The sequence below is a fragment of the Osmerus eperlanus genome, chromosome 17 (assembly GCF_963692335.1).
Source record: "Osmerus eperlanus chromosome 17, fOsmEpe2.1, whole genome shotgun sequence".
In the NCBI taxonomy this organism is placed as follows: Eukaryota; Metazoa; Chordata; class Actinopteri; order Osmeriformes; family Osmeridae; genus Osmerus; species Osmerus eperlanus.
Genome location: NC_085034.1, coordinates 7,580,249 through 7,597,866, shown reverse-complemented (window position 1 = coordinate 7,597,866; position 17,618 = coordinate 7,580,249). Strand labels below are relative to the sequence as shown.

The 17,618-nt window shown below is 48.3% G+C and overlaps 1 protein-coding gene across 1 annotated transcript in view; it reads right to left on the bottom strand.

Moving 5' to 3' along the window:
- Positions 1 to 351: 351 nt before the first annotated feature.
- The window catches only part of hmga2 (high mobility group AT-hook 2), a 26,399-nt gene continuing 9,132 nt past the window's right edge, over positions 352 to 17,618 (bottom strand). The window contains exons 4-5 of the mRNA XM_062483277.1: positions 5,728 to 5,760; positions 352 to 2,652 (exon numbers count right to left, since the gene is read on the bottom strand). Coding sequence (XP_062339261.1) covers positions 2,605 to 2,652; positions 5,728 to 5,760 — 81 coding nt within the window. The 3' untranslated portion in view covers positions 352 to 2,604. The remainder of the gene's footprint in view (positions 2,653 to 5,727; positions 5,761 to 17,618) is intronic.

Below are 17,618 nucleotides of genomic sequence, written 5' to 3'. Positions count from 1 at the left end.
CCATTCAACAAGAAAAGAAAATCACATTTGTGTAAAGTACACAAAATAGCTAATCAAGTATATCAATATCTACTAATTTTTCAAAAAAAACAAACCCATGAATACAATATACAAAACTCAAACATACATGTATCTATTTCAAAACCTGAAAGTCTTCAAGATTTTTTCAAGACTATTTCTTCCCCAGGGTGAAATGTAAATGTTCTTAGTTCAGAAGTGAAAACTGTTACAAAAATACTTTTGAGTATGGATCTTTTGCAGTCCTAATAAAGATTTCATTTCATCATACATTATCATCAAAAATCATAATGAAAGTAACCCGGCAAAATCATTCCTTTTCAAGACTGGAGGTAGGTATTTGTCAATTGATTATTAGTCCATTTTCATCAGTCTGTTTGAGGTACATATATAGTTAGTACATAGTTCAGGAAAAAAAACTAATCTACAATTCAGAGCAAAAACAAAACAAACAAAAAAAACATTCGTAATAATATCATGTCGTGTCATACAAGCACTTGATCCTTAATAAACCATTGAGTAAATCAGTACAAAATATATATTCAAGTTAACCGTTTTTTGTTTTAACAAGAGTCCCAGTTGTACAGATTGAAAGTGTTCTGTTACAATTGTTAGATACACTCTAATGTTAATGTGAAGAAGACAAAACAGTACTTATTCCCTTAGCTGCGTTTGAGTATTACATAGGAAAAACAAAACAGACTGCTGATTTCAGGAAATTGCCTGCCCAACTCACACAAAACATTTGCAGAAAATAGCTGATTCACCTTGACAAGAATATTGTTATGACTCATAAGATACGGTATTGACATTTTACCCATCAGTACACACTGCTATCCCCATGCATTGTCTTGTGTGGAGCAGCGTGCATTTCATGAGCTGGTTAGCTGGTTGCAGAAATCAGAGGTAGTTTGAAATGGTGAGGAGATATTGCATGAGTGACTGAAAAAGTGCCTGCATATCATCATGATTCTTAGAATCCCTTAAACGAGGATCCTTGGGGTTACAGTGCGAGGCAAGTCTTCCTATCTCACACTGCCATTCAGGTATCAAGTGTGTTCTGAGGTAAAGTGTGGTTTGTTCTTGTGGTTTTGTTCTTGAGGTTTGTTTTGTAAGACATACCAAGGTGACATACAGTATTTCCTTTGTAATAGGGTCAATGACGGGATTCATGATTTAAAGCTTTGTTGTAAAAAAAAAAAAAGGAAAAAAAAAAGACACAAAATGACAGAATTATGTACAAACAAATGAGTCGGCTAGTCCGATGCCATCCATACGAATGTGGAATACAGTAGTTTGCTGCAGTGTGACAGTATTGGTTGTATAATATATAAGGATATAAAATATGTTGTGATTATCTCTACATCCACAATGGTTGGTTTGTTTGTTCACCAAAGACAGGGAGGAGAAGCCAGCAGTCATGCTATCCAACTGTTAGATAAAATACAGTAATTACATCACTCGAAACCTACCACAACTCAGGCAATTTGGCTTTAAGCACATTAGGGTTAAAGCTCTCCTTGAAATGCTTACTTAAGGCATCAACTGGACATTCAAGATGTTGATGAGAACAGATATGTTCATCAATGGGTGTTTTTTTTTACCCCTGTTATCTATCATTCACCTAATTGAATAAAAACAGAACATTAGGTACAACATTTGTAAGAGAATTGTAAAACCAATCTTATATTACCTCTGATAAGATTCTTATATCATATGAGGTGAACAATAGCAAACATTAAAGCTTAGTTGTCATATGCATGGTGATTCATACCGGTGATTCAACACCGTAAAAGCCTTGCTATGTCAAAAGCAATTCTTACATTTGATAATGGTTATCTACAAATGGTTGTCTGGGAAACTCATATCATAGCAAATCTAAACTAGGGAAATGATATCATAGCAAACCCAAGAATCTCAACTCCTGCTGAATTGGAATCTGGAATTTAGCTATGCCAAAAGCCAATTATCGACAAGACCTGACGGATAAAACAATGACCTGAGGCGAGAGCTTTCTGTCTCCCTGTCTTTGGTGGTCTGATGTGGGACTTTTGGGGTGGTGAATGGATGTGTGTGGACAGAGAGGGGGTGAGTGGGTGGGTGACTGTATCTGTTTTGGATCCTATGCCTGATACATAGAAGCTGCAGCCCTTCGTAGTGAATTTCTGAACGACAAAACCAGACTATTTAAGTTGCTTTTTTCGCCGTCAATGCCTGGAGAATCAGTCGACTCAGGCAATCATGAGGGTTAGGTTGGGAGGGATCAACCGCAGTTGTACTATTTGTGTGTTAAACCACTGCACCTCTGTGCTTACAGCGGTCTGAAAAAACATGTTGTCGTAACAAAGGTGCAGTGTCATAGCTTTCCTCTTTTCTTTTTGGGGGCTCACGCCCATGTGGAATACGGGTGGTTCCCGGTATCGAAACGGCGAAAACATCGTGTACAAGGATGAAATGATCGTAAATGAAACCCAATGAAATATATGTGGAAAGGCCATAAAAGTCCAAAAATAAGTGGTCAAGGCAGTCTTTTCCCTTGGAAAGACCTGACAGGTGAATGAGGTAGAGGTTCTATGCTGTGGTCGGTTAGTCCTCCTCTTCCGACTCCTCCACCTCCTCCTCTTCCTCTTCTCCCTGCAAGACAGACGTTGGCAGTGTCATTCCGCGTCTTCAACAGAGCAGTTATTCTCAAATCTCACACATGTCTTTTGGATCCCCGGACCAGCTTTTCATATCCAGAGCTTCGGTGCTATATAAGAGCATTAAGTTGTCAACTGCTGGATCGACTTACTGAATACCATTCGGGTAACAACATCACAAGATTAGCAAATGGGGCCAATGTTTTTTTGTGATACACTGGATGGCGACAAGCTAAATGTACTGTAGTCCATGGATGGAGTGACACGGGGGGGACGGGGGGGGGACGGCTCTAACAGACTCCAGGTCTTCCTATCACACAGACTTGTGCGTTGGGACGACTTACCGTAGCTTCCCTAATACCATTCCAGAGGATACCTCTACAAACAACAGGCTTTTCCCGGACTCCACCGGGATGACCACCGTGGAAAACAGGGGAGAGGGGGGGGGGGGGAGGGGGGAGAGAAACACACCCCTACTCGCTTTTCAGAATGAAATGGATTTCATTTTCCACATGGCTTCATTTTATTCAGGGAGGCTAACTGACACAATTTATAACCCTCTTCCTTTCCCAGGCCGTGGCAGTGCACCCATTCAGACGAGGTCCGCGCCGAAAGCTTGTCTGCATTATACGACCCAACCTCCATTCATTAGTGCAGCAGACACTTCAGCTGTGAAGGACCAGCTAAACGCTACCATGTGTGACATGGGCGAATGAGAGCGGCGAGGGAGGGGGTGGGGGGGGCTAGACAAAAAAAAGGCTTTAATCATATTGGACCATTCCCACCCCCCGATTAAAAAAGGCTCCACGTTATTCCAAAATAAATTGAAATAATCGAATCTACCTCCAAACAGACATTCGTAATTTTTGGACCGTTACGTCGGGGTGTGGTTGTCTCTCTAAAGCGAATATTCCAAGGTATCAAGAGTCAGAAAATATCTTCAGGATCCATCTCTATATCATGTTTTCATAACTGCTGCTTGGTTTCATAACTCCAGCTCAGGATGAGAACTTCTGAGCCAACACCGGCTCCTTCTGACTACCTTATGGCACTGGGAGATGCAGGTCTGAGATCTATACTTCAGATTCCCTGGTAATAAAACCAAGGATCACAAATGCCTTCTTCAGGTTCCAACACGAGGGTGGAATTCAGAGGTTGTAAAAAAAAAACAAACACCAAAAAGCTTGGGGAATTTGAAAAGAAGAACGTTTCTGCCATCATTATGTTCATTACGCTCAGCTTGCCTGAGACTCCGAAGTGGAGAGACGGGCAGATTGTTAAACAACAATAGTAATTTAAAGAGGCTGCCGCAGGTTCATTGTGCATGGCTGTGTGCATGCCTCCCCCTGCCCCTTTGAAGTAAATAAGAAGGAGGCTGGGAAGACTGGTAACTAGCAGTAGCACAAACCTCATTAGGGTCCTGGGCTCTGTACAGAGGTCAGCTTGTAGCTTCCGGGTCACACATGCCCCCCACCCCCACCCCTCCTTCCCCGAACCCGGACCCTTCGCTGTGAAAGTGGGTTTCCATTTGATTTTGTACAGGGAGGGTGATGATGTTGGTGGTGGAACTTGTCTGGGGGAAGGGGGAGTCGAAGGGGGAGGGGGGGGGGATTGTGGGCTGAGTTAAAACAGCCTATCAAAGTGGGAGCGCTCAGTGACATTTTTATGAGTTGCAGCTCCCAGGGCCTCAGAGCCCCTCAGCGCCTCACAGCCACCTCAGCCCTGTTCCCACATAGCAACAAATCAGAGCCCAGTTATGCATTCACACCGAAAAGTGGTCCGCACCAGCGAACAGAGGGAGGTGTGTGGATTCCTGGAGTGTGAGGGAAAGGGGGGGGGGGGGGGAGCCTCTGTACCGCCATGTCTTTTCGCTCACTCATTACCTACTTGGCTTTGTCCCCCCATTGATCTAAGTGCTCTTGCATGCTATTCACAACAATACTTAATTATCTGTAAGAAGTTAACAGTTTGTAATGGCGCTAGTCAAACATGGCGGGGGGAAATTTAAATGGTAGCGCGAGGGGAACCGAAAAGCACACAAGCTACCTTTTGGAATTTCCCTCTTAAGGGGCTAAGAAATCATTCATGTTTTTTTCCCGTTGCCGAAATGTAAAGAAAACCCTTCTTATGAAATACTGTCAAAATCCTGACAGTATTGCTGTTCACATGTTGTTGTGTTTACTGTTCCAATCTGGCTTGACGCTTTTTTGGAGGAATAAACAGCTTCACTGTGAGCTTCTGATACAGAGGGATCTGGTTGCAGTGGCTACACAGATGTTTACAGGCACAGGAAAAGCACAACAGGTGCGTGAACCTGTCACCTTCAAAAACGAAGCCCTCTACGTTTTGTCAAATGCGACAATGGAGTCTCTTAAAAGATACACTGTTATCACCAACGCAATGTAAACACCGCCAATTCAATCTTGCAATCTTGAAAAACCAATCAGAACCTATTCTGTTAGACCAAATTGCATATCCACCTGTGAGGATGTTTGTGGAAAAATGGGGAAGCCAGGGATTCCTCACGTAACAGAGTGAGATTTACATCATCCTTGATGATTGCCCATACATGCATGGATGGATGGATCGTCCATGCAGGTCTTCAGTCAGTGATGAATCCCTCTCCTCATTCACCCAGGGTCTTAGGAACCTTGAAACACTGCCCTCCCCACCACTGGTGCTGCTGTGCCCCACACACCCTGAGCCTCTTCCCATTCCCTGAGTGACCCCTCTCTCACACACAACTTCCCCCCACAGGACAGTTACCCCCCCATTGACCGCTCTCCTATCCACATGATAGCAAGACAACATCTGAATAGGTTTTATCCGTTATTGTAAAGAATCCATAATTGGGCTTTGCTTGTTCCAGTACCACACGTACAAACACGGACAATCCTACAGGCCCAGTTTGAAGCCTGTTTTTGGTCACTATTCTTTTGCAACATTGTACAGTTTATGATCAGTAGCTACATTAACATGTGTTGATTGCAGAACGAACAAGTGAGTTATGGACCGGCTTGTTAAATGAAGGCTGTATTGTACATGATGTGAAGGGGGTTATAACACATACCTGAGCAGGCTTTTTCTGGACCACTTGCTGTGGCTGTAAGAAAAGAAAGAAGACAGGTTACAACTCGGTTTATCATGTAAATCCATATCATATACAACACATGTTTCCCCCCAGTTTTTTTCTAAATAGTTACCGTACAAACCAATGTACCTATTTGAAAGGGTGAGCTTCTGTATCAGGTGGGCTTTGTCCAGTTTGCTTCGTCCAGTCTAGTCTGGCCGTGCACGTTTCTGTCTAGTCTTTCATAGGGCCAAAGACACAATCCTCTTGACCAGTAACCAAAACCTCCCTGGAACCTGTCCACAACATAATAATGCCAATACCAGCCCTATCTTCTCTGTAACCAAAACAGCCTCACAGCAGTTACACGGAGGACGGAGTAACAACAAGCAAGTGTGACACAGTTGTGTGTTTTCGAGTGAGGAAGCAGGCGCTTGAACAAAGCTGGGATTGTGCCTTCACATGACATCACAACCACCCAGGCCTTCCGTCACACAGGAAGTAGCTCTAAGGCCGGCCCCTTGACAGCTGAGGACGCGGAATCGAGGAAAGAAAAAGAAAAAAAAAGAGAGAAAGAAATTAAGAGTCCCTTGTGTTTGGAACCACAACCAGCCACTGTGCCTATCCCCCCTCCCACCCCCCCTCCCACCCCCCCTCCCACCCCCCCACCCCCCATCCCGCCCCCCACCCCGCCCCACTACCGCCACCACCGTCACTCCTTCATAGGATTGTTCTGAACAGCTGGTGCTCTCTGTGCCGGAATGGCAGCAGGCTGTAACACAGTAACAGAGTCAGTGTCAACACCGGATGAGTCTCGGGCAAGGAATGTCAGCGGCGATAAAGGAACATTGGGAAGATGATGCACACATTCCAAATGGACTGGAACAACCAAAAAATATACTCTGGGAACCATAAAAAGAAAAACAAGATGCTTTCAAACCAGATAAAAACACCTATCTTGTTACTAACTTATCACGTTGGTCTGCAAGGCCACATGATATCTAGCACCAGGATACTGTTGCCTCTTTTGCGTCAAAAACAAAAACTATCAGCCAGAACGTAATTACCTTTGAGACTATTTGGCAGCAGTCGTTCATGGTTGCCTTCAATAGGCCTTTATTGATTGGGTAAACAAGGCTGATGTGAAACAGACAAGACCTACAGTAAATCCATCTTCAGTGTCAAACAGCTCAGTTGTTAACACTAAGACGCATTGCATTCGTCTGTTCTTTTCAATGTTCTTGCCAGAAAGCGAGGCGTCATGCGATGCGTGCCACCGCTCGATACATCAACGTCATAAGACACCCACTCACTGAGACGCACAATGCATGTCCTTTAATGGAGCCCAAGCTGTTCACAAACGATTCAGACTTCATCACTCTTTTCGTCAAACCGTCTCACATCCTCCATCATCTACCAAAGGATATCCGCTCCGTTCAATTATACAATACAGAGGATTACGTGCAGACGTTAGCAAGTCAAAACGTCCTTTCAGAGGTTCTGCTCTATTTAATGCACGTAAGCTTTAAAAGTATATCAATAATTAAAAGCTTCCATATCCTGGCGAAGGAAGTGATGATGCAGCGTCTAACCTCTAAGTCAGTGCATCCGACTTCATAGTCCTGATTTGTCATTGCGCTCTCAAAATGTGGCGCAACGTGAACTTTGACTATAACGCTAAGGTTACTCTTCCTCGAAACGTCAAAGTAACAAACTCATTTCCCTTCCGCCGTACGTGAGATGAACCCTTCCAAAATAGCTGCCGTTGAAACCCTACCCCCTTAAGTACAGAAGCCCCTCTCACTGCCGAGCGCCCTCTCTCCCCTGTGCCCAAATCCGAACCCCTCTCCCTTTAACACAAAAGGGAAATCACCGCATTGTCTTTCACAAGGCAGCACCCACTCTTTGATGTAGTCTCGGCCTGACACTATGAATCACTTTTAGTCCTGGCAGCTGCTGGGACCTACGACAGGGGGGAAAGGGCTGCCCTGCCTGCAGCCTGAGCCAGACCGATGCAGGGGGAAAGGGCTGGCGGTGGTGCAACCCCAACAAAGGTGCGACGGCCCCAGTTCTGACCCCCCCCCCCCCGTCTCACAGAGTTAGAAGCCCCGGGAGCCCCCCCTCCCCCAACGTCAGGCCCCTCCCATCACCTCCGTAACACAACACCACCACGCAGAGAACGCTGGCGCTCTCGCCTCAGCTCCACAAGCACCCGCCCCCCATCTACAAGTCATCCCCTGACCCAATCAGAGATGACTCCTCGCTTTCAACCCACCTCGTCCAAACCCATATTGACCTCTGCCTTCTGCAAGGTGTCTGCTGCTACAGGGGCCCCCCTCGGGGTACCCAGGGCATTCTAACCAACACAGTAGCTCTCCTTAGGCTCCCCTGTGCCTGGGATACCCTGGACTGGATTCCTTTTACCATGTCTTTTTGTCCAACCTGAGTTGGGCCCCTGCAATGTGATCATTGGCAATGTTATGACATGTAGCCTGGGAAAGATGGTATCCGGACGCACACTCCACTACCGCACGATCAACAATGAATTGTAAATATTCTCTCTTCTGCTTGCTGTTTTCATTGCCTAGACAGGGCTGGTTTCGGTTATTATGTGCCCTGGGAGTGGAGCCCCTTTAGTCAACTCCAGCTTACAGGGGAACTGTCTCAAGCATACATGCATTAACTTTAGTCTGCGCTGCCATCTGTCCCCCATCACTTCTACTTATGACCAGTTGTCAGAGTGTCACCTTCGGGGTGAAAATAAGGACCCACAATTCAATGTTCCTTGCTTATTACCGTTAATGGGGTAGTGTTCTTTGTCTGGTAAGATGGCGGTGGTCATGCACATTAGATCAAAGTGTCTTTAATGGGCAGGGGATAAGTGCGAATTATCATGTGAGGAACGTGCTCCTGATGTTTGCCCGGAGTTAACCGTTACTGCAGTATGTGGCCTTTGGACCCCTTTTGAAGGGAGCCGGTGTCATTCTGCCCAGCCAGTTCAACCATTCACAAACACCGACCGTATAGGTGGACGTGTCGGACCTGAATTCTTGGAGGATGGAATGTGGGACGAGAACTTGGTCAACTGTGACGCCTCAACGTTTTTCAGCAGTTCTGTGCGTTGTATGAACAGCGCAGTACGGAGAACTGCACAGCCGTTAAAATCCATATGTTCAGTTCTTCAACAGGCCCTAGGATTAGGACCGCTTGGAATGTTCAGATTTGTCATTTCTAGTCATGATGGCTGAGCAAAACCTCCACGGACATATGAACAAGACAGCAGGATAGAAAACTACTTTTGTAGGAACTATGACATACCGTATCATGTCTGGCTCAGCATGCTGTTTATGCTTACAGTAGCTTAGAATTTTTTTTCTGTATTTAGGCAATAACAAATCCCTTAATAAAAATATATCGAAAGAGAAGAACAATCATTCCGATCACAACAAACATTTATAAAAGAAATCTCTGAATCTGTGAATTTTCAATTCCTCACTCCTGCAAATGTTACCTTTTCAAATGAGCATGTGAATTTACAGGTACAGTGCCCACCAAATATTTCATTAGAATATGTTTTCGATTAAATCCTGTGTAAAATATGGGGCCTGTTAAAAATCCGGAATGCCTACCATTTACACCGTAAAATGTTAACAACTTTGCCTAATAGAGCACTTTCAGTAGGTGAATATTTCACTTGTCTGAGGTCCAGGCCTCTTGTAGTTTGGAAACGCATTCAGTTTAGGTCTGTCAATTTGGGCACGGAGACTATTTGGGGGTGGTAATTCATTGTCTACTCAGGCGTGGACCCCCGTGAAGCACATTCATCGTTCTGGATTTGGGGTTTTATGTCTATGAACTCATCCTGCGGGCAAAGACAAAGACAGAGAAAACCAGTCGGAGAGAGCCGGTGTGACGGTCCTCGTTCCCCCTCAGAACACGACCGCCCGGCCCCTGCACCCCGACAATATGCTTGTTAGTGGTCGCCCAGCCAACGCCTGGGCAGAGGTGGGGGGAATGATTGAAGATTTATGGGAGCAAAGCAGGAAGTGGCAGTTCAGTGTTGAGGAATGAGGCATCGCCTCGTCGGAGACCCCCATCAACTAATCCTCCTTGGGCCCTGTGTGCATTTATGCAGTCCTTTGTAGTTTAGACATGCATTCCAAAATGGGCCTTTAAGGTGGAAGATACACATAGAAATCCATACAACCTCCATGGTCAAATCAAAGGCTGATTCCCTAGGGGAAATGGTGGAGGGGGGGAGGGGGGAGGGGGAGGTCTTACAACCATAGAGATGTTTTTTCAGATACTTTCAGAATTTACAACTGACATGGACTTTCAGAGGGAGAGAGAAGACATGGTCAATTTGCCACTTTGCTCTCAAGAGAAGCGTGGATCCCGGCTGCTTGCCTCAGGGGGAATACAACCGCTACGGTTTGGGATTTGCACCGTGGCATTTTCTCCCAAGGCAAAAGAGAGAGAGACCAACTCCTTTGGGAGCGACAGCGCATCACAATTGGAAATGACAGAGAGACATCTAAATCAAAGCATCTCGACACCGGCCTTCCCATCTGAACGGAGTACGTTCCGCACCTACTGGGACACCGAACCTTCGAGAAGGTGCCACAGTTCTGCTCATACAGCTTCCTTGTACAGTACCTCCCTGCGCTCTATCAAACATTTCAGACAGGAGGAGAGGCAGACAGATAAGCCCCCCCCCTCCCCCCCCCCCCCCCCTCCGACAGGCAGGCTGTTAAATCTTGTTCCGCCATCGGACCCTTTCAAGTTTTCCTAACCCTAACAGCTTCGAAGTAATCGCTGAGTCCGCCCCCACGCAAGCTCTAGAACCCATTCCAAGTGTGTTGTTGCTGTGTGCGTGTCAGCATCTCTCTCCAGACGGGGGAGGGGGGGGGGGGGCGGCGAACACGGGCCGTCTGGCTGGACTCGTCTCATCCCTCCTGGCCAGGATGCTGAGAGCAGGGAGCCCAGGCAGGAGAGGTCTGCCCCCCCCCCCCCCCTCCACGTCCTCCCGTTCGCAGAGCAACCCGGCAAAAGAAAACCCAACATCCATCATTTCTTGTACACAGCCTGTCTCCCTCCCCCGGCCACGTACCGTCCGAAACCCTTGCGAACCCACACCGATCTGGATGTGCAGTGTGAAGACAGCTTCCACAAAAACAGAAAATCGTTATTTACTACCCTGTGATCGATCTGGAGATACATCTCCTGCTGTAACCCTCCACAGGGGAATCCTCATCATTGAAACGTTGCATTGTTTCAACTGGAGTGCGTGTTGTGCGTGTGTGCCGCAGAGGAGGATGCCAAGCGGATGATGTAAGGGCTCCGTCAACTCCTGGCACAGGTAGTCTGGGCAGAGAGCTCCCAGAGAGCAGCTGCAAGTCAAGGCAGTGGCAGACCGGGGAGCGTGCTGGGGCAGCGCTAAGCCAAGATACATACTGTACGTGCTAAATAATCACACTTGCTATTTGGCCCGCCTTGCTAACTCCCCACCATGTGTCAGGAGTATTTATGGTAATGAAGTTCCACCTAGGCCCAACTAGTCGTCTTTTGCGTCCCCCATTGTTGTTTTGAAGGCCGGCGACTCGGAGGTCTGTCTGCCTGTTGTCCTTTGTCACTGACCCAGCCTCCATGAGGGGTCCCTCCTGGGGTGGGGTGTCCAGGAGTCAGGAGCACCAGACTGTCGGAACACTGACACCCTCTCACACAACTGGAAACGCCCCTCTTTTTTTTTCTCCATGTTTTTTCTTTCTTTCTGATAACGACAGTTGGAAAGAGAGACAGGAAAGAAGGGAGGGAGAGAGTGGAAGACGAGCAGGAAATGGCACGAGCCCGAATGGAACCCAGGTCCCCCGCGTGATGGTCGTAGCCGTACGCGTTCTACCCCGTGAGCCACTGGGGCGCCCCCCCCCTGGAACTGGGGAGGGCAGAGAGGACTTTTTTTCAGCCACTAGCTTTTTTGGGGGGGAACTGTTACTTTTACAGCTCTTCGGAGACCCAATTCTGTGGAAGTAACAAGAAAATAAATCTGCGGGAGGGTCTGGGGCTGCTTTTGACGGGGTGTGACCTCGTTCCTGACCCCTGAAGGATTCTGCACTTGTGTGCCGCCGCGAGTCGGACAAGCTTTGCCTCCTCTCTGTCATTAAACTCGACCCCATGGTCTGCTTCCCTACGTGAGCAGGCTGCTGGGTTCACAGCCCAGGGCCTGGACTGAAAAGGAGGGATTATTAAACATGATCTGGAATCAGGCAACACCTCAGGAGTCACTGTCACTCACATTGCCTTCTGTGTGAGAGTCTTATTACAGGTTGTCTATGCATGGGGCCTGGTATTCTCTGCATGTCTCCAAATTAGACAGTCTCCCATGTAGGAACATGCCTTTCTCAACTGTTCTGCTGACAATGGCTCGACATAAGACGATGGATACAGGTTTTTTTCTGCAGGGCTTGGAGTTAATGGGATCTTTGCTTTAACATGCATCAAAGTAATTTACTGATGTAAAATATATAAAAATATGGAGCACTTTGAGCCCCTATTAAAAACTCTTTTAATCATTGGGTCATCAATAACTTAGTCAACACTCACCAAAATCAAGACAAGAAACAGGGCAAGAGTAACAACCAAAAAAAGCAGAAAAGAGCAAATGTTCGCTTTGCCGAGGCAAACGTAACCAAGAACTCTCTCCCTCTCTCTCTCTCTCTCTCCTCTCTCTCTCTCTCTCTCTCTCTCTCTCTCTCCTCTCTCTCTCTCTCTCTCTCTCTCTCTCTCTCTCTCTCTCTCTCTCTCTCCCTCTCTCTCTCTCTCTCTGTGAGCAGACCCCACAGCGGAGCCACCCAGTAACATCCCCTCCCCCACCTCCCATCATTCCCCCCGAATAAAGGCCACATGTTCTGTTCAACTGGAGGTGGAAGTGGGGGGGGGGAACAATCCTGGATTCTCTCGGGTGCTGGGCACAGCGCTGGCTTTGTGATCTGCCCGGAATGCATCCACTAATAGTTGATCATGAAAAGATTCCTCGTCAAAGTCCCAACCAACCTCCCCCCCCCCTCCACCACCACCCTCACCACCAGCAGTCTCCCTCCCCTACCAAACAGAGCTATGAACGGCACCTATCAGGGTCCAGCTAAACCCTGCGATTAGGGGGAATTTGCCGAAGGGCCCTTTGTAGAGGAGAAAAATGTCTGCCGCAGCGAGGAATGTGGAAAATTCCTGGCAGGACAAGCAGCCTTTTGTTAGGAGGGTTTTGGGGGGTGTTCTGGAGGGAAAGAAAGGCGCAGACAAATTGGATCTGCTCCGTTTAGGAGCCTCCGCTGTTTGAAGTGAAATCAGTTCCCAGAGTTTCTCAAAGGAGAAAGGGAGCGATGTGAAGGGGGGTGGGGGGGAGGGGGCGGGAGGGGGGAACGCAATAATTCAGGTTTTACTTTTCCTCCATGCAAGTTTCCAGTTTTTTTTTTATAGTTTTCCTCGTGTTTAAAGTGTTGTTTTTTCTCTCACAGTGAGCTGCGTCCAGAACCGAACCGTCGCTCTGTTGAAATCAGTTGGATGCTCTGCATTTATAGTTCCAATTCTCTGCGCCAAACGCCTGTTTTCTGTTACCTGAACCAAATGTTACATGTAACTGATGAAAGCAGACAAACTTTATTGCCTCTGTGTTTTTTTTTTTTGGTTCTCTGATCTCAATCCCCGACTGGGAGATCCAGATTGGTGCTGAGATGCATAATACATGGGAAAGTTGCGTAAAGCATGTTGTGTGTCTTGGAGCCATTTGATGCAAATGTGATGTATCCGCGGTCCTTTTCAAAAGCTGCAGAGTTCAGTGAGAGAGAAGCCATGCATGGCAGTCGTCTCTCTCTTTCATTACAGGCGGAGAGAGCGATGCACATGTTATGGATTTACCTGATTAACCTGTCTCGCTTCAAACAGCTTACTCCTCGTCTCCTAATGGTAGCAGCAGGAATACGCTGAGGTGACACGAATGTCCCGGTCTATTTTAGGAATCCGACCCCAAAATGCGCCGTTGATGATGAGAATATTTACTGAGGTTCGATGCACGCAACTACCCACAGGCCACCACAGTAAAGATGAGAACACGAGCTGGCTCTCTCTGATTAAGCTGCCTTCTCATCCGGCATGCTTGGGTCTTCTCCACCTGAGGGTGTTTGTATTAGGGCGCTTTGTTGATATTTTCATCATTTTCTTGATAGGTACAGGCTCCTTCTGTTGGTGTTTCTGTCTATTTGTAGAGACCCCTGCTTTGTTTGCATGATTACTGTCTGGGCTTCAGAAATCTAATGAATGTGAACTTGATCTTTCCACACATTAATCACGGCAGTTAACTGTGGCAAATCGACAGCCCTCATGTGAGGGCGTCTGTGTATCCATTCGCAACTGGGGAGGGAAGGGGAAAAAATCCCCATTTAATGTCTTCCGTAAGAGAGTGTGAAATCGAGCACAAACTTCCAGTGTGTTTCGACAGATCGGTGATGACCTCCTCTCCCACTGAAGGAATTCCCCCGAGATTTGCTCGGAAGCAAATCAAAACAATTAGGATGTTTTCGATGGATCGAGAACTTTATTGCGGTTAGGGTGAAGCAGCCCCCCCCCCCCTCCTTGGAACCACTCGCAAGCACTGTTACCCAGATGCCATGCATGAAATGAGACTAGACCATTGGAGGGGGGGGGGGGGGGGGGGGGAATCGTCTGGGAGTTGCACGCATGTTTCAGTCGAAACCCCCTGAAAGGGATCCTTCCTGTCAGTGTGTGAGTTCACGTGGAGTCGAAGGCTCTTCTGTGGCCGCCTTGTCTCACCTTAAACAGGAAATGGGAATGGGGCAGAGCAGGATGAAGCCTCTGGGATGTGGGGCGGGCGAACCATCAATAACACATGTCACATACCTTTCCGCGCTCGCAGAAAACACTCCCGAACTCTAGGGCACTCTCACCAACAGCATTTGGGTGTACTATTATTTACCCAATTTGAAGATGATGAAAGGACAGTGTGCATAGGAGCCTTCTTCATATCACGTTGCTCCACCTCCCTAGCATAGCCGTCAGTAAGAGAGCAGTAAATGAAAGTATGGGCTCCCTGTTTTCTGCACCCTTTCCCCCCTCATCCTTCCTTTTCTCATGGCCCCTTTATCTGTCCTCCCTCCCTCTCTCACCCGAGCGGTCCTGAACTTCATTGCCTTTAACATTCTCATCTCCGGAGCACCTACCAGGTCTGCTGTTTTAGCCACTGGCTCAGAGCGAAATGATTAAAGCGCTTCCAGAGGCTGCAGCAGGAAAGGGAGGAGGGTGGAGGCGGGGGTGGAGGCGGGGGTGGAGGGGTTGTAGTGGGAGGACTGGGGGGCAAGTGGGGAGAGGGGAGGGGGGCCACAGAGGTCACCAGTGGAAATCCGTTGAGGTGGTCCCAGCAAACTCCCTGTGTGTGTGTGTGTGTTTGCGCGTGTGTGTGTGTGTGTGGATTCCCTGCTCGGACACACGCCCCTGTTGGCAGGAATTCAGCCTCTCAGGCCAGAGCCAGGGGAGAGAGGGAGAGAGGAGAGGAGAGGGGGAAGGGTTGAGAATGTAGGGAATGAGGCAGAGCTGTCCAGCTTCTCTCTCTTTCTTTCTCTCTCTCTCCCTCTCTCGCTCCCTCCCTCCCTCTCTCTCGCTCCCTCCCTCACTCTCTCTCGCTCCCTCCCTCTGTCTCGCTCCCTCTCGCTCTCTTGCTCCCTCTCTCTCTCTCGCTCCCTCCCTCTCTCTCACTCCCTCTCTCTCGCTCCCTCCCTCTGTCTCGCTCCCTCTCTCTCTCTTGCTCCCTCTCTCTCTCGCTCCCTCCCTCTCTCTCGCTCCCTCTCTCTCTCTCTCTCTCTCTCTCTCTCTCTCTCTCTCTCTCTCTCACTTCTCTCCCTCTCCTTCACAGCCAGCCCTGTCATAGCCACAAAATAAACCTCAGTCTACAAGCAGTGCATAGTTGCAGGTCTGAGAAAGAAAAAAAATCCTTTACTTCACCCAAGTATGTTCCTGTATTTCATTCTGCAACTGCTGTTTCTCATTAGAAAACCCAGTTTTAGGCTGGCTAATGAGGAAAGACTTTCCACAAGGATTTACTTACTTTTTTATTGTGTACCATGCATACAAATACACGTTCCACGTAGATGTAGCCATATATCTGATATCAGTGCCTATTAATCACAACGCAAGGGAACAGCCCTGTCCTCGAAGGGCTTTGTTACACACACCGTTTGTATTTGTTTATGTTTGCAAATGAGGCTTGAATCGTCATCTAATTGCAGAGGTGGCAGTTACCGCATGCTGAGGGCTAAGAGCATGGTGCTTCCACACACACACACACACACACACACATCACTGCACAGTTTCATCTTTTGCCTCACGTTCTCTCTCTCACACACACACACACATCACTGCACAGTTTCATCTTTTGCCTCACGTTCTCTCTCTCACACACACACACACACACACACACACAGGCCCAGAGTGGAACTCCTGTCGACTGTAAAGGATCTCTCACCCAGAAAGCCTAAGAGGCCAAGTTCAATATTTTCTCTGTGAGGCATGCTGAGGCTATAAAAAGGTTTTTAATGTTTGACACTGAATTCCCAGCACAATCACCCTGTCCCCCTGTCCGTACATGTGCACACATTCAACAAAAAAACAAAAAAATCACACATTGGCAGCAACTGAGGGATTTCCAGGCGCCCCCCTCCTCCCTCCCTCCCTCCCTCCCTCCCTCCTCTTCGAGACTGTTGGACGACTCCCAATCGTGCTGCTCATCCCTTCTGCCAGACCCCCCCCCCCCCCCCTCTCACACCCGACCCCTTCTCCTCCCCCCAAACCCCCTTTTCCCGTTTCCCTGCTCTCTGATTCCGCTCCCTGGCACCTGCCTGCAGGGTCTGTCCCAAAGCCAAATGCAGAAAAGCCTTGTGTGAGATGGGAGTACTTCCTCTACCCTCCACGCTCCCCCCCCCTCCCCCCCCCCCGCCTCCCCAAACCAAATACACACACAAAACCGCAGGGCGCTTGTGCATCATCGCCCATTCACGCCCTCGTTTCCGCACGTTTGTCGCGAAGGGCAGGGCCACAGTGGTGAGGGCACAGTAGCCAGCATTTAGCCCCGGTAACGGATGGCTTGTCTGCTTTTTTTGGGGGGGAAGCGTGGGTGTAAAAAAGGGGAGATGGGAATGAGCGTGCTCTGGGCGCGAGTGGATCTCGGATGTGGCCCGGGGAGAGTCAGGGACAAAGGGGCAGCTGTGTGGATAGGAGCAGGACAGCTCAAGGGCAGCTGAGCTGGTCTCCTTCCAAAACGCCAGGAGCCAGACGGCTTCTGGAAGGAGAGGGAAACCACCGAGGAAGGAAAAGGACATCCCGCTCTGAACACTTTCCTCTCTTCTCCTCGCCTGGCCCGTATCAATGAAACGCCAAATGGCCTCGCCTGGAAATGACTTCAGCAATCTCCGGCTCGATCCTTTGGGACCTCTGAATCGTCTTTGTCCGCACGATCTCTCTGCGACGTTCCTCGCCCGGCGAAATCAATGGGACACCCCTACGGTCAATAAATCCTTTGTCCTTCCTGGTGTCGCCAACTAGTTAGGCCGGCCTGTCTCATAAGGTGCCAAGTGGGCAAGGAACAGGACGCCAACTCACGATTGTTACAGGGGGACGCACAAGGAAAAAGGGGCCTTCGCTCTCTTCACTGTGGTCCTGTCTGCTTGTCGAAGGACCAAACACATAAAATCCTGTGGAGAGCGGCCAGTTGGCAGCATATAAGTGGACCTGCTCCCCTGATTAATGCGAGCTGGACGCAGGCCAGAGACCCCCCCCCACCACCACCACCCCGCCCCACTCCCCGTTCAGACAGCCGGGGGAAGCTCTTC